Genomic DNA, 22193 nt, shown 5'->3' on the forward strand with positions numbered 1-22193 from the left:
GGTACGCCACGTAGGCGTACTGAGGGTTAGCGTGGAGGAGATGGACTCTTTTCTACCAATGGGTCTGATTTGTGTGACGCACGTGTTTTCAGAGCAGGATGGGTCCAGGAACTGCCAGCTAGGTCGGGAGCGAGGTCCCAGAGGAGGACTTCCTGGGGAAGACAAGGAGATGTTCGTGAGGTGTTTGGTTGGTTGTGGTACAGAGCAGTGACCGGATGGAGTGGAGGGCATCCGGGAGGACTTCCTGCCATCGGGAGACTGGGAGATTCCTGGACCGCAGGGCCAGTAGGACGGTCTTCCAGACCGTTCCGTTCTCCCTCTCTACCTATCTGTTTCCCCGGGGGTTGTAACTGGTCGTACTGCTCGAGGCAATGCCCTTGCTGAGCAGGAATTGACGCAGTTCGTCGCTCATAAAGGAGGACCCCCTATCACTGCGTATGTAGGCGGGGAAACCGAACAGCGTAAAGATACTATGGAGGGCTTTTATGACGGTGGTTGTGGTCATGTCGGGGCAGGGGATGGCGAATGGGAACCGGGAGTACTCGTCAATCACGTTAAGGAAGTACGTGTTGCGGTCGGTGGAGGGGAGGGGCCCTTTGAAGTCCATACTGAGGCGTTCAAAGGGATGGGAAGCCTTTATCAGGTGCGCTTTCTCTGGCCTGTAGAAGTGCGGCTTGCACTCTGCGCAGATTTGGCAATTCCTGGTGGCTGTCCTGACCTCCTCGATGGAGTAGGGCAGGTTGCGGGTCTTGATGAAGTGGAAAAATCGAGTGACCCCCGGGTGGCAGAGGTCCCCGTGGAGGGTTCGGAGGCGGTCCGCTTGTGCGTTGGCACATGTGCCGCGGGATAGGGCATCCGGAGGCTCGTTTAGCTTCCCGGGATGATACAAGATCTCATAGTTGTAGGTGGAGAGTTCGATCCTGCACCGTAAGATCTTGTCGTTTTTTATCTTGCCCCGCTGTGCATTATCGAACATGAAAGCAACCGACCGTTGGTCAGTGAGGAGAGTGAATCTCCTGACGGCCTCCAATGTCGCACAGCTTCCACTATGGCCTGTGCCTCCTTTTCGACTGAGGAATGGTAGATTTTGGAGGCGTGGAGGGTTCGGGAGAAGAAGGCCACGGGTCTGCCCGTTTGGTTGAGGGTGGCCGCCAGAGCTATGTCGGACGCGTCGCTCTCGACCTGGAAGGGGAGGGACTCTTCGATGGCGTGCATCGTGGCCTTTGCAATGTCTGCTTTGATGCGGCTGAAGGCCTGGCGGGCCTCTATTGACAGGGGAAAAAACGTGGATTGGATCAGTGGACGGGCCTTGTCCGCATAGTTGGGGATCCACTGGGCATAGTCGGAAAAAAAATCCTAGGCAGCACTTCAGGGCCTTGGAGCAGTGCGGGAGGGGGAACTCCATAAGGGGGTGCATGCTTTCAGGGTGGGGGCCTATAACTCCATTAAGCACTACGAAGCCGAGGATGGTTAGGCAGTCGGTGCTAAACACACATTTATCCTTGTTATATGTGAGGTTAAGGATTTTTGCTGTCTGGAGGAATCTTCGGAGGTTGGTGTCGTGGTCCTGCTGATCGTAGCCACAGAGGTGACATTATCGAGGTACGGGAATGTGGCCCGTAAGCCATACTGGTCAACCATTCGGTCCATCTCTCGTTGGAAGAACGAGACCCCATTAGTAACACTGAAGGGAACCCTTAAGAAGTGGTAGAGCCGCCCATCTGCTCGAAGGCAGTGTATTTGCAGTCACTAGTGCGGATGGGGAGCTGGTGGGAGGCGGACTTAAGATCCACCGTGGAAAATACCTTGTATTGCGTGATCCTGTTGACCAGGTCGGATATGTGGGGGAGGGGGTACGCGTCAAGCTGCGTAAACCTGTTGAAGGTCTGAGTGTAGTCGATGACCATCCTATGCTTCTCCCCGGTCTTTACAACCACTACTTGGGCTGTTGCTAGCCTCAATGAAACCTTCCCTCAGTAACCGTTAGACTTCTGACCTAATAAAGATCCGGTCCTGGGCACTGTACCGTCTGCTCCTGGTGGAGATGGGTTTGCAATCCGGGGTGAGGTTCGCAAACAGGGAAGGTGAATCAACCTTCAGGGTCGCGAGGCTGCAGACAGTGGGGGGGGGGGGGGGGGTATCGGGCCGCCGAATTTGAAAGTTAGACTTTGGAGGTTGCACTGGAAATCCAACCCAAGGAGTGTGGCCGCGCAGAGGTGGGGAAGGACGTAGAGTCGGTAGTTTTTGAACTCCCTTCCCTGGACCGTGAGGTTAGCTACACAAAACCCTTTGATCTCTACTGAGTGAGATCCGGAGGCCAGGGAGATTTTTTGATTAACGGGGTGGACGGGGAGAGTACAGCGTCTTACCGTGTCGGGGTGTATGAAGCTCTCCGTGCTCCCAGAGTCGATTAGGCAGGATGTTTCATGCCCATTGTTAAGCACTGTCGTCGTAGCAGTCGAGAGTGTTCGGGGCCAAGACTGGACCAGGGTCACCGAGGCTACTCGTGGCAGCAGTTGGAAGTTCTCTTCGGGCGGTGTGTGGTCAGCCGAACTGGGGTCCTGGGAGTCCATCCAAGATGGCGGCGCCCATTGGTCGCACATGGCTGGGGGTGCACAAAATGGCGGCGCCCATCCCTCGCACGCGGCATCCGTGGGGCAAGATGGCGGCGCCCGGAGGCCACACGTGGCCCTGGAGGAGGAAGATGGCGGCGCCCGCTGGTCGCACGGGGACCGTGGCGAGGGTTGTGGTGGCGGTCCGTATTCGCCTCCGGAGACCGCAGCCACCGCCTGGGCCTGGCATACCGCCACAAAGTGGCCCTTTTTGCCGCATCCTTTGCAGATGGATGAACGGGCCGGACAGTGCTGTCGGGGGTGCTTGGCTTGCCCGCAAAATAGCAGCCAGGCAACCCGGGGTTGCCAGGCCGTCTTGCAGCACAAGCTTGTGGGGGGATGGGAGATGCCTCGGGGTCGGCCGCGCAGGGGTTCCACGCTGCCAAGGGGGCTGCCGCGTGGTCGGGGCCGTAAGTGCGGGCGTTTCGGGAGGCCACGTCCAGGGAGCCGGCAAGGGCCCTTGCCTCCTTGAGGCCTAGTGTCTCTTTCTCCAGCAATCGCTGGCGGATTTGGGAGGACAGCATACCTGCAACGAAAGCGTCCCGGATAAGAAGTTCTGTGTGGTCGCTCGCCGAAACCTGCGGGCAGCTGCAGTTTCTCCCCAACACCAGGAGTGCACGGTAGAATTCTTCTAGTGATTACCCAGGGATTTGTCTCCTCGTCGCTAGTAGATGTCGGGCGTAGACCTGGTTTACAGGGCGAATATAATGCCCTTTCAGCAGCTCCATTGCTGCTTCGAAATCGTCCACATCCTCGATGAGGGTATAGATTTCGGGGCTCACCCTCGAGTGCAGAACTTGTAGTTTCTGTTCTCCCGTGGGTGTTTTTTCGGACGTCCCGTGATATCCGTTGGAGCACGCCAGCCAGTGCTTGAAGGTTGCCGCTGAGTTTGCCGCGTGGGGGCTGAGTTGCAGACACTCCAGCTTGATTCGGAGCTCCATCCTTTAAAACTAGCTTATTAAATTGATGCACGATCAATAACTCCAGAAGCGAGATTGGAGACAATTGAAGGCTTTAATACGCTCGATGTTTTCCCCAGCAGCGCAGGTACAGAAGGAAGCTGCTGGGGTGGCACGGGTTCTTATGCCCCGCCACGCAGGGCGGAGCTAACATACAAGCTTAACCAATGGGAACAAGTAAATTCTCCACCAATGATATTCCGGCATTACCAGGTACCGTAATCCTTCTAACACAGACTACCACAATGTGTACATAGTATAGACAGAAAAACAATATAGTCAGTTTGATTTTAAGTTGCTTAGCGGCTGATGCAGAGGAGACGGCTCTTTACGGTTTTTATTTACATTTGGTTGAGACTCATTATTTCACTGATTGGTCTTTCTGAGATCTGAAGAAGGATTGCTAACATAGGACCTATGGTAGGAAAATGAGCTGGTTTAGCTCAGTGGACTAGACAGCTGGTTTGTAATGCAGAATAAGGCCAGCAGCGCGGGTTCAATTCCCGTACCAGCTTACCCGAACAGGCGCTGGAATGTGGCGACTAGGGGCTTTTCACAGTAACTTCATACTTGTGACAATAAAAGATTATTATAGGGCAGCGCGGTAGCACAGTGGTTATCACAGTTGCATCACAGCCCCAGGGCCCCAGGTTAGAGTCCTGGTTTGGGTGACTGTCTGTGCGGAGTCTGCACGTTCTCCCCGTGTCTGCGTGGGTTTCCTCCGGGCGCTCCGCTTTCCTCCCACAGTCCAAAGATGTGGAGGTTAGGTGGATTGGCCGTGATAAATTGCCCTTAGTGTCCAAAACGATTGGGTGGGATTGCTGGGTTACGAGGATAGGGTGGAGGTGAGGTGCTCTTTCCGAGGGCCGGAGCAGACTAGATGGGCTGAATGGCCTCCTTCTCCACTGTAAATTCTATGATTCTATGACCTGAAACCTGATGATTCACTGAAATGTTTACAGTGTCATCGAGGAGGGGAAGTGGGGTTAGAGGTCTATCACAGAGGTTGAGGAATGACCGCTGATGCAGCTTAAGGAGGTGGAGGAAGTGAACCAGGGTCACGAGAGGACTTTGGGGGGGGGGGGGGGATTGCTATTCAGGTTAGCTGTGTACAGAGAACATAGAGGGCAGAAGGAGGCCATTCGGCCCATCGAGTCTGCACCGACCCACTTAAGCCCTCACTTCCACCCTATCCCAGTAACCCAATAACCCCTCCTAAGGGCAATTTATCATGGCCAATCCACCTAACCTGCATGTCTTTGGACTGTGGGAGGAAACCGGAGCACCCGGAGGAAACCCACGCACACACGGGGAGGATGTGCAGACTCCGCACAGACAGTGACCCAGCCGGGAATTGAACCTGACGCTATGAAGCCACAGTGCTAGGCACTGGTGCTACTGTGCTGCCCATCAAAAATAAGTTATTTTAATACCTGGTACACACAATATAGCAATATTTGTAAAACTCTGCAGCTGAGCAGGAACTGAGCTCAAGAGGTCAGCAGTATCTCTGCACATGTGGATGGGCCACCTCAGCCAAATGACCCCTGAACTGGTGCCAATCTCAATGTCAACATCGCTGTGAGTGGAATAAGGCGATCGAATCATGGAATAGTTACAGCACATTATGTCCGCAGTTGCTGACTGCGGGCTGGTGGAACACAGTGACTCCATGAAAACAATGGTGTTAATTACTGACAGATGTTCCCTTCCCAGCTGCATTAACATCTTCCTTAATATAACACTTCCCTCACCAGGGTACAATGACAGACATGTGGTGACATGGCACTTATCATAGAATCATAGAATTTACAGTGCAGCAGGAGGCCATTCGGCCCATCGAGTCTGCACCGACCCTTACACAGAGCACCCTACTGAAGCCCACATATCTACCTTATCCCCATAACCCAGTAACCCCCACTTAACAAGTTTTGGACACTAAGGGCAATTTAGCATGGCCAATCCACCTAACCCGCACATCTTTGGACTGTGGGAGGAAACCGGAGCACCCGGAGGAAACCCACGCACACACGGGGAGAACGTGCAGACTCGGAACAGTGACCCAGCCGGGAATCAAACCTGGGACCCTGGAGCTGTGAAGCAACTGTGCTAACCACGATGCTACCACTTGAAGGGGATTTTAAAATATTTTATGTCTCTGCAGTTGGTTCGAGCTGCCTGACTGAATCAAACTCCTCTTTCCCCTCCTTTTCACTCGGGATGCATTTTGTTTTTAATCAAATGTAGAAATGGCCGGGGATATAGTCCATGGATTGGTTCTTGGCCCTTGGATCAATTGGTACACTAGGCAGTACAGTACAGCTGTCCACAGTCACACTTGAACTATGTGGAATACAAATTCAGCCCGGTTTCCGTTGCTGGTTTCTATCCAGTCGCTCTTGCACTGAAGTGTAGTTAGAATCACAAAATCCCTACAGTGCAAAAAGAGGCCATTCTGCCAATCGTGTCTGCACCAACATTTTGAATGAACCCATGTCAACTCCCCCGACCTCACCTAACTTGCACATCCCTGCACAATATGGGGACATTTATCGTGGCCTATCCACCTAACCTGCACATCTTCAGGCTGTGGGAGGAAACCGGAGCACCCGGAGGAAATCCACGCAGGCACAGGGAGACCTGCAGACTCCGGACAGACAATGACACAAGCCAGGAATCGAATCTGGGACCCTCGTACTGTGAAGCAACAGTGCTAACCACTGTGCTGCCCACAGGGTGAGGGCAGGAACAGCTATCGTTATGATGCCTCCAATAATAAATTAGCCTGCTGACTCTCACAGATGAGGATATCTGGTGAGCAGTTACCAGACTTCCAACACATTGGGTTATACCCTGTGTAATTTGGCACATTTAAAATAGATCAATAGAAACTAGCAGGACAGGGATTTGGGAATCGGTTGTTAATCATTAATTCATACTAATTGAGTGCTCAATTGTATTCAGATGGTGGGTATGAACTGGGAATTCACGTGCATTCCTGCATGTCGGAACAATAAACTATGGTTGTTGGGTTTGGAGGTGTGTGTTTGCCATGTGTGTCTCTGTAAGTAAAAGTTTATCAAGTGTAAAGAGATTAAGCTCCAGTTCTAATCTTCGTCAGCTGGCTCTCTGAAATTGAACAGCATTGAAATGGATGAATTTAAAGTTCCCAATCTTGTCACTCAGGAAGACAAGATGCTAAATCACAAAAAGGATTGTGGTGTCTTCATTTTTGAAATAGATTTAAAGATTTGATAGCAAAGAATAATCAATAGATCATGGGTTTCCTGTTCCTTTGTAACACACTTAAGAATTAAAAGCAATGAAATAAGAATGATTCAAAATAAAAGATGGAAATGTAAAATTCAATAGAAATTACGATTCTTTTACAAATGCTATTTGAAAAATGGTTGAAAGATTGTATCCTACATGCTGGACGCAACTTCGATGTACCCTGGATCAAGTATTAAGTTTAAAAAAAATTTAGAGTACCCCAATTATATTTTTTTCCAATTCAGGGGCAATTTAGCGTGGCCAATCCACCTAACCTGCACAGCTTTGGGTTGTAGGGGTGACACGGGGAGAATGTGCAAACTCCACACGGACAGTGACCCGGGGCCGGGATCGAACCCGGATCCTCAGCACCGCAGGCAGCAGTGACTCAGTATTAAGTCAGTAAACTAGTAAATTAGGTAATTTGGGCCTTCTGAATTCTCTCTCGGTGTACCCGAACAGGCGCCGGAATGTGGCGACTAGGGGGGTTTCACAGTAACTTCATTGTCATGTTAATGTAAGCCTACTTGTGACAATAATGATTATTTTTAAAAAATTAAACCAGAGGACTGTGGCGCACAACCCCATGTACATTGAGGCATGAGTTTGGTAGGGCCTTCCAAAATAGGGCATAGAAACCACCTGTCAAGCTACCTGAGCTAAACCAGCGACTATGAGCCCAGGGTGTAAAGCAAAAAGTTAATAAGGGTCTCAGTGGAAATTCTTGATGTGAGGTGCATTAAATTGCAAGAGCTGGGCATTTTGTTTAATCGCCCTGCCTAAAGGTGGGGAGGTGTAAATAAAGTTAGTTCAAAAAGGGACTGCCTGCAGCTGAGTATGTGATGGGTATGATTAGACGTGTCTGGCTGCGGTAGCTTATCCTGCAGCCAATCACACACCACTTATAGTCCGATTGCCCACTCGAACACTGTAATGCATGATAGAATGTTCCAGATGCTGTGGGAACGATTTCTTGTGTAGGTCCAAGGAGGAATAGCTCTCCAACTTGCTGCAACAAATCACCTGCTCCAAGAGGCAGATAACATAGAGAAAAGTCTCTGAAGATAAGAAGCTAGTTGTCCAATCAGTTATATATTCCAGCTATAGAAGAAAGTTTGCATGATAAGATTGGTGAATACACATTAAATGTTTATTATCCTTGCTCGGCGAAGGCATTGATGCATTTCTGGTGGGATATTATCTTGTCTGATGCTGTTACCATCCAGTCGAATCACTTGAATCTTGGAGAAACTCATCCATCCCATGGTTTTACAGAAGCTGTCCACAGTAAACTCTGCAAATACCACAAACTGAAACGTCAGAGACATGCTTGGAAATGTACAAAGTACTAATAAATTGCAGCACATCAGATACAATCAAACCCTTTGGAACGTCCATCATTTAAGCCGTTCACAAAACACATGACTGAGTTCCATTGCTTATTGTTCAGATCACTCAGTGACTGATTCAGTTCTTTGAGCCATTCGCAGTATAAATGTGACACCAGGGTCTCTGCATCAGTTCTACAATACTCCTGAGCGGAGAGCAGACCGAAGGGGTAGAGACATCCTGGAGAATTTCATCTCATGAAAACAATGACGAACAGGAACAGACCCACTGCTCCATCACTCGTCTCCCATGCAGCTGTGGTTTGTGTGCACAATATTCACCAGAGTCACCAGAACTACACCGAAACCTAGTGATCTCCCAAGAGATGCAAAATATCAGATCAAAACCCAGGCCAATTTTGGGGGGAAAAAGCCTGGAAAATTGCTCTCTGACCCTTCTCCGGAAACACCCCTTCTGCTACCCCCCATCTCTCCCCCATGACCCCACTCCACCGCCCGCCCCGCCCCCCGCCGCCCCACCTATTCCAGCAATCAAAACTAGTCTAAAATACCACTCTTGCCTTAGTTCAATGCAGTACCTAAGCTCAAACGATTGGATTCCCTGGACAGAAAAAACTGACAAATTTAACCACTCAAGAATTAGTGAATTTTGATTGGCTGGGAAGTAATTTAAAAAAAATTCTAAACCTGATTCCAATTCTGTTTTTAATGGGCGAGAGAAATGGGGCCGGTGGACGTGCATTCCTCTCTCAGGGGGCAGACTGTCATTGAAATCTTTTAAAGGGTTTTATTTTTGACGAATGTTAACTGGGTTTCTGGATCTCGGGAAACCTGATGGGTGAAAAGAGGTGTCGAGGGCCGGATCCATAAGGTCGAAGTGACTTTACAGCACTCCTTGTGGGTCTGGAGGAGCAGGAGTGTTTTCTCAAGGCCCAACAAGCAAGCAACTTCACAGAAACCACGTCATTCCCTCATCTACCCCAACCCCCAACGCTTACAACCTCTGCCCCCTCCATGATCTCCCCTCCCCGATCTTCTCCTCCCTCCCTTATGGTTGCTCCTGGCCCCAGTGAAGCATTGGGTAATATTCCACTAATTGTAACCTGATTGTTGGCACTGGCTCAATGGACGAACTCCCTTGTTCCTGGCCATCAGTTTTGAATAATGGCAGCAAATCATTTGAGTGATGATTGATAAACACAAGCAGTCAGGATATTTTTTTTCTCGCATCTCAATTGGCACTTCACCATCTCCCCTTTATTTCACCTGCCCTCTACTCATCCAGCCCACTGAAGGTGCTGTTTCGGGTTCAGGAGGGGCCAGTGACATCTTCAAAGTGTCACCGTTTCCCACAGCCTTGTGAAGAATGAGGGGCTGAAATATCTTAGCCATGGCCAGCAATGTAAGTGCGGTGAGGCGCATGTCAGTGATCTCCTCTCCAGCGGTTAAGGGAAAATAGCTCCATGGCAGTGTCAGACTGTTACATCACAAGGATCACTCTCATGCCCATTAGGGCAAAAGAAATCTGCTGTGTTTACCCAGCCTAGCGTCACAGCAGTCCAATAAGAATGTGTGAAAAAACGTGAAAGTTGTCCTTTTGAGAGAGAGGTGATTTAACCTGAGGACTGTCACACCTCAGGGAAGGGACAAGGTTGAAAAGGCAGGTCCTTCATGGATAAACTAGGCCGCTACAGGAAATGACCCGGTGCTGCTGGCTGATGTGTGGGGTGTTCTGGATCCGTGGAACACATACAGGTCACCAACACTTGAAATAGTGCAACACTATTTTATTGAATCATTAACTGTTTAACATACTCTCACTGTGGGTTAACACGATACTAGCTTTAACTAAAGACCTTCTTTGCCTTGTCCACACACACACGCACACACACGCGCGCACGCACGCACCCCCCCCCCCTTTGGGAGGGGCGAATCTTTGGAGAGGCTGATATGTGCAATACTATTGGGTCCATAGGAGAAGTCAATAAAAGAGTATTTTACGTGGACATGTTCATCAATCAGTCCTTTCCAGAACTACAAAATGATCAAAGTGGAGTTTTTGATGAACTGAAGGGAGATGATGTGACAACGCCTGTCCAGCCTCAGCACTGCCTGTTTATGAAGCAGGGACATCTGAATGAGGCAAGAATCCTCTCCCATTTCCCCAAACCTTTGAATTTAATCTGAACAGTTTTGCACATTTTTTTCCTTTAGATTTGACAGATTCCTCTGATCAGCCCATAACTCTGTGCATATCTGCTGGATATACATTTTCAATGTCTGACAATGAAACTAAAGCTATGGCCCGAATACATTTCTCTGACTTAACACTGTTATTTTCACACCTACCCCCAATTCTGATTTATTATCCAGCTGACCATAAAACCTTCCTTTTCCTGGAGTGCATTCATGAGGGTTAGCAAAGTGAATTAAAGAGCGATGTAAGTACCACACAGAGAAGGAGGAGTCAGCGTAACCCCCAAAAATAGCTCTCAGTGACGGAGGTCAAATCGTAACAGCTAAAACAGACCAATATTTATCATCATAGAATCCCTACAGTGCAGAAGGAGGCCATTTGGCCCATCGAGTCTGCACCGGCCCTTCGAAGGAACACCCTAACTAGGCCCACTTCCCCACCCTATTCCTGCAACCCCACCCTAAGGGGAAATTTAGTACGACTAGTCCACCTAACCTGCACATCTTTGGAATGTGGGAGGAAACCGGAGCACCCGGAGGAAACCCCCGCAGACACGGGGTGAATGTACAAAGTCTATATAGACACCCAAGGCCGGATTTGAACCCGGGTCGCTGGCACTCTGAGGCAGCAGTGCTAACCACTGTGCCGCCCTTCTCTGGGTTTATTGAAAGATCCTTAGGAATCCCTGGCTGCATGCAGATAGCAACAAGATCCACTGTGTTTTGAAATAAATAAGTGCGTTCTGAGGTGGTTCACACCATTATTTTCTAAAGGTGTTTTCTGGGGTATAATTCCCCAATGGATTGTACCTATAACCAGCATCTTGCACTTGGTCCAAATGGCCGCTTTTCATGTGTGGCACTAAATATTGGGTGTAGAAACCTATTGTTAAGAGGGGATATCACAGCTAAACATTACCCTGACCTCGTGACAACCTCTCGTGCATTGCACAAAGGGAGTTAGTAGGAAATGTTGAGCAGTTGATTGTTATTTTTCCTGCGAGACCAAGGGACATTGTAGCAAATTTTAATACATTTAACGCCACCTATGAATAGTCAACAGATGTTTCCTTTAGTTTTTATTAAGTAGATATATGATATTAGTTAATTGGTAGCGTTAGATTTAATTCTCTGTGGACAATGTGGTGAAGTGAGTGACAGTGTAACATGGCAATGGACGCTGTTGAATATTCGCTCCTGAAATGTAGCTTTACTTCAGGTGAAAAGAAAAAAAACAACTTGCATTTATACAGCATTTCCACGTCCATGGGACGTCCCAAGTGCTTCACAGCCGATGACGTACTTTTGAAGTGCAGTCACTGATGTAATGTAGGATACACAGCAGCCAACTTATATGCTACAAGTTCTCACAAACAGCGATGTGATAATGACCAGGTGTTCAGCTTTTGTGATGTTTATCGAAGGATAAATATTGTCCTGGGCACTGGGGATAACTCCTCTGCTCTCCTTGCAGATAGAGCCACGGGATATTTTATGTTCACTTGAGAAAGCAGGCAGGGCTTCAGGTTTTGATCCAAAAGGAATGACCCCTGACAATCCCTCAGAGAGCTTTGAGTTTTTGCATTCAAATTCTGTAGTGAGGATGGGAAGGATAATATTTCCCAGCTTCTCTATTATTGGTAACAAGTTGTGGATGAGGACAGTTAGGAATTTCCTTTATTCCTTCAGCAGATGGGGGCGGTACTGGTAAGGCCGGCACTTGTTGCGCATCCCTGTTGCCGTTGACCTGAGGGCCAGTTAAGGGTGAACCACATTGGAGCCACATGTAGGCCAGGCCAGGTAAGGGTGACAGATTTCCTTCCCTCGACCACATTAGTGAACCAGATGGTTTTTAAAAAACAACAATCAATAATGGGTTTCTGGTCATCATTAGACTTTTAATTTCAGATTTCTTTTTATTGAATTCAAATTTCCCCATCTGCTGTGGTGGGATTTGAAACTGGGTCACCAGAGCATTGCCCTGGGTCTCTAGATTACTAGTCCAGTGACAATACCACGACGTCACCACCTCTCCTTTGGGGTCAACTTCATTGAAAACTCTTAGGAGAGCATTGTAGCCCATTCATAATGGAATCATATCTCACTTACCTTTGATCTTGTTAGCATGAAGGTACAGGTTTTCCAGGTTCTCGTTGACAGGAGGAATCTTCTGCAGTTTATTATGTGAGAGATCCAACTCAATTAAACTGGACACATTAAATGTGTTTAAAGGTATCCCGTTATCTGTCAGTTCATTATTTGACATCCTTGCATACTGAAGTTTAGGAAATTGCTTGAAGTACTCATTGGGAATGACACTGATGTGATTGAAGTCCAGGTAAAGCTGGTGGAGTGAGTTTGGAAGTGCATCAGGAAGCTTCTTCAGATGGTTGTTGCTGAGGTCCAAGAAGGATAAAGACTTTAAAACTTTGAGGGACCCTCCAATATCTTCCAGCTGATTGTCATTCAGCAGTAGCATTGTTAAGTTGTCGAGCCCTTCCAATGCATTGGGTGGAACCTTTGAAATCATGTTCCCCGCAACTCTCAGTTCCCTCAGCGACTTTGGCAAGGGGAAAGGAATTGTGCTCAGGTTGTTATGGTCTAAGTATACTCGCTCCAGGTTTGTCAGCTTGGAGAATACATCGGTGCCTATCTTTTCATTGGAGATTTTATTCCCATGGAGGACGACCCAGACCAGGTGGGTGGCATTGTCAAACACTCCTTCTGGAACACCATCAATCTGATTGTTCTGCAGGTAAACGTACTTCATCCGGGCTGGCACCTTGGGGATATATTTGAACCTGCGAGTGTCACAGTACATAGCCTTGGGAAAGATCCGTGGACACGTGCACTCAGCAGGGCAATCGGTTGGCAATGGAGGTTCCAGCTCCGTCTCAAAATAGCGATTACTGTATGATCGAGAATATCCCATAATACGCGAAAGCCAATTGAAATATCCATAAGTGTACTGACAGGCACCTCCCCCAAACAGGGCCACAAATACCAGCATGTGGGTCAGCTTCATCCTGGGGAATTAAAATGGACGGAGTTAATTTTGGCACCTTGTTACTCTGTGGATACATTAAGATTAAATCGGAGCAAGACTGTGACTTTACAATTGGCTTTACTTAGCATGGGCATTGAGTTAAAGGAATTGTTGGTAAATATTAATAATGATTTACAAGCACTGACTATAAACATATATTTTTCATACATTGGTCCAATCATACGTCTTTACAACACTGAGAGGGAAGGGGGGACTATCAGGTCCCCTAGAAGTGTGGTTTCTGGGGCCCCAGGGTACCCCACTGTCTCTTTGCGGAGGAAGTGTTTTATTTGAAGGTGTCTCATTTCCTGTCCTTTTGCTAACCTCCACTTCCTCGTTAGTTCATCCAGTGTCACCAGTCTGTGCCCTATGTAGAAGTCCCCGACCGTCAATGTGCCCCTGTCTCGCCTCCATCTTTTGAAGGTGATATCTAGCATGGCTGGGGGGAATCTGTGATTGCCGCAGATGGGGGCCATTTTAGTTATCCCGAAGTGTTGTCTGAGCTGGGTCCATGTTCTCAGCGTGTCCGCTAACACTGGGCTTGCGTATCTTGTTGAGGGGGATGGGAGTGCTACTGTAGCCAGGGCCCGGAGGGTCGTTCCTTTACAGGATGCCTCCTCCATTTGTACCCAGTCTGTGTCGGGTTCTTGTACCCATCTCCTCACTCTTCTGCCGTTGCTGCCCAGTGGTAGTACTGTAGGTTTGGTAAGGCCAAGCCCCTTTTGATTTTCCTTCTTTGCAGTGTCTGTTTTGGGATTCTCGGGTTCTTACACCCCCCCCCCCCCCACCCCCCCCACACACACACACAAACACCATGATTAGACTGTCTACGTTTTGGAGAAAGGCCTTGGGGATGACGATCGGAATGGATCTAAACATTAAGAGGAATCTTGGCAGTACATTCCCGCCAGGGAGAGTGGGAGTGAGCCCCACCTTTGAAGGTCTCTTCTTACTTCCTCCACCAGGCTGGTCAGGTTCCACTTGTGGATCTGTGTCCAGTCTCTGGCTATCTGGATCCCCAGGTAGCGGAACCTGTTCTGGGCTGTTTTGAACAGGAGCCCCTCCAGCTCTCTCCCTCCCCCATTTGGGTTCACTGGGAATGCCTCGCTTTTGCCCAGGTTACGTTTGTAGCCCGAGAAGGTTCCAAACTCTTTCAGTATTTGCAGTATTGCCTTCAGTCCCTCCTGTGGCTTCGAGACATAGAGGAGCAGGTCATCTGCATAGAGTGAGACTCTGTGCTCTCTGTCTCCTCTCCGGATTCCCTTCCAGCTTTTTGCGTCCCGCAGGGCTATCGCCAGGGGTTCAATGGCTAGCGCGAACAAGAGTGGGGACAGGGGGCAGCCCTGTCTTGTTCCTCTCTGCAGCTGGAAGTATTTAGAGCTGGTGGTGTTAGTTCGGACGCTCGCTTTGGGAGCGTTGTACAAGAGCCCAAACCGTACCAGTACCTCGACGAGGTATTTCCATTCGACTCTGTCGAAGGCCTTTTCTGCGTCCAGGGAGACGATCACCTCTGGTGTTCTCTTCCCAGAGGGGGTCATTATTACGTCCAGCAGCCGCCTGATGTTCGCTGTGAGCTGCCTCCCCTTGACAAAGCCGGTTTGGTCCTCTGCGACCACCTCTGGTACACAGCCCTCCAGCCTTTTGGCCAGGACCTTTGCGAGTATTTTCGCATCCACGTTCAGCAGTGAAATGGGTCTGTATGATCCACATTCCGTCAGGTCTTTATCTTTTTTGGATATTAGTGAGATTGTGGCCTGCGCTAGAGTTGGGGCCAGTGAGTCCGCGAACATGTCCCTTAGGTGTGGGGCCAGGACTGGTGCAAATGTTTTGTAGAAGTCTGCCGGGAACCCATCGGGACCCAGTGCCTTCCCCGCCTGCATGGAGCTGATGCTCTCCATGATTTCTCCCAGGTCTATTGGTGCTTCCAGCTCCACCCGTCTGTCTTCCCCCACAACTGGTAGTTCCAGTCTGTCTAGGAACAGTTTCATCCCCTTGGGGGGCTCGGAGGTGTACAGTCCCCGGTAGAAGGTCTCGAATGCCCGATTGACGTCCTTTGGTTCTGTTACCAGTCTGCCTCTGCTGTCCTTTACCTGTGCTATTTCCCTCGTGGCTGCCTGCTTTCTCAGCTGGTGAGCCAATAGGCGGCCAGCCTTGTCTCCGTGTTCATAGAAGGTCCCCAGTGTCTGACGGAGTTGGTACACTGCTGTCCTAGTGGATAGCAGGTTAAAGTCCATTTGCAGCTTTTTCCTCTCCGCCAGCAGCCCTACGGTCGGGGCCTCGGAGTATTTTCTGTCGACTTCCAGGATGGAGTCCACCAGTTGTTGCCTGGCCACCCTCTCTTCCCTATCACTGCTTGCCTTGTAGGCTATGATCTCTCCTCTAATCACGGCCTTCAGTGCCTCCCAGAACGTGGAGGGTGAGACCTCCCCGTTTTGGTTGTTACTAACGTAATCACCTATGGCCCGCGATGTTTTCTGACTGAAGGCCTTGTCGGCCAGGAGGTCCGTGTCCAGCCTCCATGTGGGGCGCTGGGCACGGTCTGTCTCCAACCTCACATCCATATAGTGTGGAGCATGGTCAGAGATAACGATCGCGGAGTAGTCCGTTCCCGTGATCCCTGGAAGCACCGATTTCCCCACTGCAAAGAAGTCGATACGTGTGTATACCTTGTGTATTTGTGAGAAGTATGAAAATTCCTTCTCTCCCGGGTGCAGGAACCTCCATGGGTCCACCACCCCCATTTGCTCCATAAATGCTCCTAGTTCCCTAGCCATGCCAGTCTTTTTCCCTGCTCTGGGGTTTGATCGGTCGGTCAGTGGGCCCTGTACACAGTTGAAGTCGCCCCCCATGATCAGTCGGTGTGTGTCAAGGTCGGGGATTTCCGCCATGGTCTTCTTTATGAATTCTGAGTTGTCCCAGTTGGGAGCGTACACATTTACCAGTACGACAGGTGCCCCTTCCAGGACACCACTGACCATGACGTACCGTCCCCCTGGGTCCGTAACTGTCTTGGTTTCCGTAAACCTCGTCCTCTTACTAATTAATATTGCTGCTCCCCTAGCCCTCGTCCCGTAGCATGAGTGGTATGTCTGTCCCACCCAGCCCTTCCTTACCAGCCGTCGGTCTTTCTCCCTCAGGTGCGTCTCTTGTAGATAGATTATGTCGGCTTTCATGCTTCTTAGGTGGGTGAAGACTCTGGATCTTTTGACCGGGCCGTTGAGTCCCCTTACGTTCCAGGTAACAATCCTGGTGGGGGTTTTTGACCCCCTGGTCCTGCGGGGTCACCCATACTTACCTGGTGGGTGTGCCCCTGCCCTCTGGGGTTTCCCTTCGTTAGGGGGCCGTACAAAATGGCCGCGGTCACCGCTCTCACCATGAGGTCAGGCCCCAGGGCTCCCAGGTTTCCTTTTGTCCAGGGGGCACCCACCATGGCCGCCAGCTGTGTGTACACCATGTAGCTGCGCCCCTGCACTCCAGGGTCTCCCTTCGTCCTGAAGGCCTCCCGAGTGGCTGTTTGTGGCACCATCTTGGTTCCTCGCCCTGCTCCATGCTTGCCGAGGCCTGTGTTCGTGCTGCTTATCTACCTCAGCCTCCCCTTTGCTTCTCTTTTGTTCTGCGCTCTCCCCCCGACTCCTCTCCCCCCCCCTTTGTCCCTGTTCCTCTGCCCCCCCCCCCGTTTTCTCCCCCCCCCCTTCTGCCCCCCCCTTCTCTTTGTGCCAGGCGCTCCCTCTCCCCCGGGAAGCACGCCGCAGCCCTCCTTTCTTCCTGCCCTCGCGTGTTGGCCCTCCTCGCTAGCACGGTGGCCCCCCTCTCAGCACTTGCCCTGCTCTGATCCTGTTTTACCTTCCTTTTGCTAGCCCTTGTCTTGCCCTCCTGTCTGCTTTTTTCACCCTCATTCACCTTGCTTCGCTCCCCCCCATTGCATTGAGAGGTGGAACGAGCCCGGGAACGAGTCAGCACAGTCCCGCACAGTGCACCAAACACGTGTGTACAGTCCGTGATCGTATTGTCTCTGTTTGCGGTCTGCCCGCTGCTCTTTTCCATCCCCGTCGCTTTCATGATGGCCGTTGTGGCTGTTCCCCCCCCCACCCAGTTTGTTCGCTCTAACGAACTCCTCCGCTGCCGCTGGGGTGTTAAAAAACAGCTCCTTCCCCTCAAATGCCAGAGTTTGGCCGGGAATAACATCCCAAATTTCACATTACTTTTGTAGAGTGCTGATTTTACCCTGTTGAATTCAGCCCTTCTTTTGGCCAGGTCCGCCCCAATGTCCTGGTACACCCTTATGGTCTTCCCTTCCCACGTGCTCGCTTTCGTCTGCTGGGCCCACTTTAGGATTTTTTCCCTGTCTTGGAACCTGTGCAGCTTCACGATGATCGCTCTGGGCTGCTCCCCGGCTTTGGGCCTGGGTCGGAGCGACCTGTGCGCCCTGTCGATTTCTGGGGGGTTTGGAAACTTCTCCCTTCCCACTAGCTTGCCCAGCATTTGGGTGACGTAGCCTGTTAGATCCCTGCCCTCCATCCCCTCTGGCAGACCCACTATTTTAACATTCTGCCATCTGGACCTATTTTCCTGGTCCTCCACTTTCCCTCTTAGGCTCCCCTGGGTCGTTACCAGCCTTTTCACCTCGGTTTCCTGAGTTACCATCCTGTCGCTCTGGTCCGAGGCGGCCCTCTCCAACTCCTGAATAGTTTTCCCCTGCACCTCCACCTTCCTTTCCAGGCCGTTGATGGTTCGCTGCATTTTTTCTATCGTCTCCGCCAGCATCTCCTTCATCATTGTGTGGAGCTCCGTCCTGAGTGCCTCCCTCATGGCGTTTATCTCCATTTTAATCTCCTCCTTTATGGCGTTTATTTCCGTTTTCAGCACGCTTCTCCATTCCTCCCCTTGTGCAGGGGGGGGGGGGGGGATGGTCACCACGTCCTGTTCCTGCTCCGCTGCTCGGCTCGCCAGCTTTTCCGCTTCCTGATTCGCCTGAACCTCCGCCTCGCCCCGTGGGGTCGTCTGCCTGCATGGCCGCAGCTCCTGCTTTTTTCCTTCGCCTTCGCTGCTGTTCCTTCTTACATCTCACCGTCCCCCCAATTTATTATTTGGAGGCATATTTCTGTCTGCCCCTTTCTAATTTTTTCCTGGGTTTTGGTACGAAAAATAAATTCTTTTTTTTTGTTTCCCCCAAAAGAAAAAAAAACCCTTACGATTGTTTTTAATAAAAAGGGATTTTTTAAAAAAAAGTTTTTTTTTTCCCTTTAAAAAAGTTTTCAAAAAAAACTTGCAGGAGAGGAACAAGGAAGGTAGAATTAAAAAATTCTTATTTTGTTTTTTGTGATCCTCTCCATGCTCCGACTTTCCGGCCGTTTCCGAGCGATCCCCACTCTTCCTCCACATGCAGCTCACCGGGACCAGTCCCTCCTTTTTTTTTCTCTCCCTCTCCAGCTCCGTGGATCGGAGCTTTGCGCCTGGGCAGGGCCGAATTCACGGGGCTTAAAGAATTTTTTTTTGTTGTTGAAAATTCCCCGGGAAAACCCCCCCCAAAAAGCCGTGATTGCGTAGCCATGCGGGAGCGTCTTTGCTGCGGCCGCTCCGTTCGCGATCGCCGTCGGAAGCCATCCGGAAGCCAAAGAAATTTGGCATGTCTGCATCGACTCTCACAAACTTCTCCAGATGTGCGAGAGAGAGCATCCTATCCAGCTGCATCACAGCCAGGTATGGCAACTGCTCGGTCCAAGATCGCAAGAAATTCCAGAGTGTGGTGAACTCAGCCCAACGCATCACACAAGCTTGTCACCCCCACATTTATTCTGTCTACACCTCCCGCTTCAGGAAGGCTGACAGCATTGTCAGAGACCCCTCCCACCCAGGAATTGCCTTCTTCCAAACCCTTCCATCAGGCAGAAGATACAGAAGTCTGAAGACCCGCACATCCAGACATAGGAACAGCTTCTTCCCACAGCTACCAGACTCCTCAACGACTCCCCCTCGGACTGATCTGTTCCCTGTAAGAACACTATTCACGATGCCCTATGCTGCTCTTGCTCATGTATTGCTTGTTTGGCCCCTTGTTCTGCACTATAACCAATCACTGTTTGTCGATGTACTCTGTCGATTATTCTTTTTTTGTCTACTATGTATGTACTGTGTACATTCCCTCAGCTGCAGAAAAGTACTTTTCACTGTACTTCGGTACATGTGATAATAAAATAGATAAAAAAATAAAAATAAATCAAATGTAAACTTAATTTCTTCAGGACCAGTGGAGCTCTTGAGCAGTAACTATGAACCGAGTCTGCATTTTAAAAACCCAGTCACACCTCAGGCACCAAAACGTAACTATTTCAAGAATTTTTATAGTGAGATTAATGGTGTGAAATCACTAGTTCCCGTCAGTTCAATTATTTTAATTGCTTGCAGACTTGGGGGACGTCAACTCGACATAGAACTGCGCATGTGCAAAATCCAGGAGCTGCTGTCAGTTTCAGTGTAATAATGACAGCAACAATATCACCATCATTACTATTGCAGGATTTGGGACATAATGGTGCAAAATGGATTGGATTGGTCACCTGCTTCAGTAAATTACTCCAAGCAGCATAACATCAAAATCAAACTCTAAGCACTGGGAAAACGGAAATGTCTCATTGTGCAGATGCAAGTATTGTTTGATATCTACTGCACCCTTTCTGAGAACATTTTAGACTTATGGGATTAAATAGTTTGTCACAAACATATGAAATAGGAGTAGGTGTAGGCCATTCGGCCTCTCGAGTCTCCTCTCCCATTCAATAATTGGGTGCGATTTGACATGCAAAAGAGTCCCGGTTTGGGTGCAAAAAGGGGGGTATTTCTTGCTGCCTGCAGCGCCAAAAAGGGCCCTGCTATCTAACGGGTCTCTGACATTTTATTTCACCTTGGGCGGAAATGCCCCGCCGGGCCGCAGAGCATCGCGGCAGGGTGCAACATTCTGTGCCCAACCCAGGAATCAGATTTAAATCCATGCCAGTGGACCCGCCAGCACTGGGCACGAACATGGGGCGAAATTCTCCGTTATCGGCGGAAAGTCCGCCGATCGGCGCAAAAAAACGGCGCAAATCCCACTTGCGTCACGTCATAAAAATGGGCCGATATTCTGCGGCCCGAAATGGGCTAGCAGCGACGTAACGGGATCCGCGCTTGCGCAGTGGTTCACGCCGTGCAGCGTCATACGCGCTGCACGGCGTGACGGCTCATAAGGCCGCGCAGCTCCCCCCCACCCGACTGGAACACCCGACCGCAACACCCGACTTGATGGCTGGCCGTCGCTCAGCCCCGAGGTTCGAATCACGCGATGTGGAGGCGCTCCTGGATGCGGTGGAGCAGAGGAGGGACGCCCTGTATCCCGGGCACGGCCGCAGAGTTGCCCCACGCCACAGCCGGCGTCTGTGGAGGGAGGTGGCAGAGGCCGTCACCGCTGTGGCCCTAACACCACGGACAGGCACCCAGTGCCACAAGAAGGTGAACGACCTCGTCAGAGCAGGCAGGGTGAGCCTCCCCCATATCCCCCATATCCCCCCTCCCCCAAATCCCCCCCTCCCCCATATCTCCCCCTCCCCCATATCCCCCATATTCCCCCCTCCCCATATCCCCCCCTCCCCCATATCCCCCATATCCCCCCTCCCCCATATCCCCCATATCCCCCCTCCCCCATATCCCCCATATTCCCCCCTCCCCCATATCCCCCATATCCCCCCTCCCCCATATCCCCCCCTCCCCCATATCCCCATATCCCCCCCTCCCCCATATCCCCCATATTCCCCCTCCCCCATATCCCCCATATCCCCCCTCCCCCATATCCCCCATATCCACCCTCCCCCATATCCCCCCTCCCCCATATCCCCCCCTCCCCCATATCCCCCATATCCCCCCTCCCCCATATCCCCCATATTCCCCTCTCCCCCATATCCCCCCTCCCCCATATCCCCCCCTCCCCCATATCCCCAAGTGAATCCAGCCCTAACCTTAACCTCTGCAATGCACGCGCAACCGATGGCGTGCATTCATATACCTGCCGAACACTGTTGCCTTTTACCCCTGCCACCCCCCCCCCCCCCCCCCAGGAGAAGCGCGCACACAACAATAGGGAGCATGTGAGGACTGGAGGAGGGCCCACTGATGAGAGGCCACTGACCGTACACGAGGAAAGGGCCCTGGAACTGGCTGGCGGACCTGAGGACCGGGAGGTTGCTGATGCAGAGGTCGGGGCCCCACGAGCAAGTGAGCCACCAACAGCCCGTCCCCATATTCCCCCCTCCCCTATATCCCCCTCCCCCGTATCACCTGATCACTGCCTGATGTCTAACCATGCATGCTTCATTGTGTATCGCAGGACCAAACGTCCAGGCACCCATCCCCGCAGATGCAGACCGCCCGCAGGATGCCCCTCGGAGACCACGGGAGACGGAGAGACCCGCACCCTCCAGCATGCGACGCCCGGCAGGATGCCCCCTCGGATACCACGGGAGACGGAGAGACCCGCACCCTCCAGCATGCGACGCCCGCAGGATGCCCCTCGGAGACCACGGGAGACGGAGAGACCCGGACCCTCCAGCATGCGACGCCCGCAGGATGCCCCTCGGAGACCACGGGGAGACGGAGAGACCCGAACCCTCCAGCATGCGACGCCCGCAGGATGCCCCTCGGAGACCACGGGAGACGGAGAGACCCGGACCCTCCAGCATGCGACGCCCGCAGGATGCCCCTCGCACACCACGGGAGACGGAGAGACCTG

At 51.0% G+C, this 22193-nt stretch overlaps 1 protein-coding gene across 2 annotated transcripts in view; it reads right to left on the reverse strand.

Annotated features, from left to right (window-relative positions):
- Nucleotides 1-4650: 4650 nt before the first annotated feature.
- The window catches only part of fmoda (fibromodulin a), a 29205-nt gene continuing 11662 nt past the window's right edge, over nt 4651-22193 (reverse strand). For both annotated transcript variants that reach the window (XM_072479956.1, XM_072479957.1), the window contains exons 2-3: nt 12499-13415; nt 4651-8138 (exon numbers count right to left, since the gene is read on the reverse strand). In XM_072479956.1, coding sequence (XP_072336057.1) covers nt 7987-8138; nt 12499-13414 — 1068 coding nt within the window. In that variant the 5' untranslated portion in view covers nt 13415 and the 3' untranslated portion in view covers nt 4651-7986. The remainder of the gene's footprint in view (nt 8139-12498; nt 13416-22193) is intronic.

This window comes from Scyliorhinus torazame, chromosome 17, assembly GCF_047496885.1.
Source record: "Scyliorhinus torazame isolate Kashiwa2021f chromosome 17, sScyTor2.1, whole genome shotgun sequence".
Lineage (NCBI taxonomy): Eukaryota > Metazoa > Chordata > Chondrichthyes > Carcharhiniformes > Scyliorhinidae > Scyliorhinus > Scyliorhinus torazame.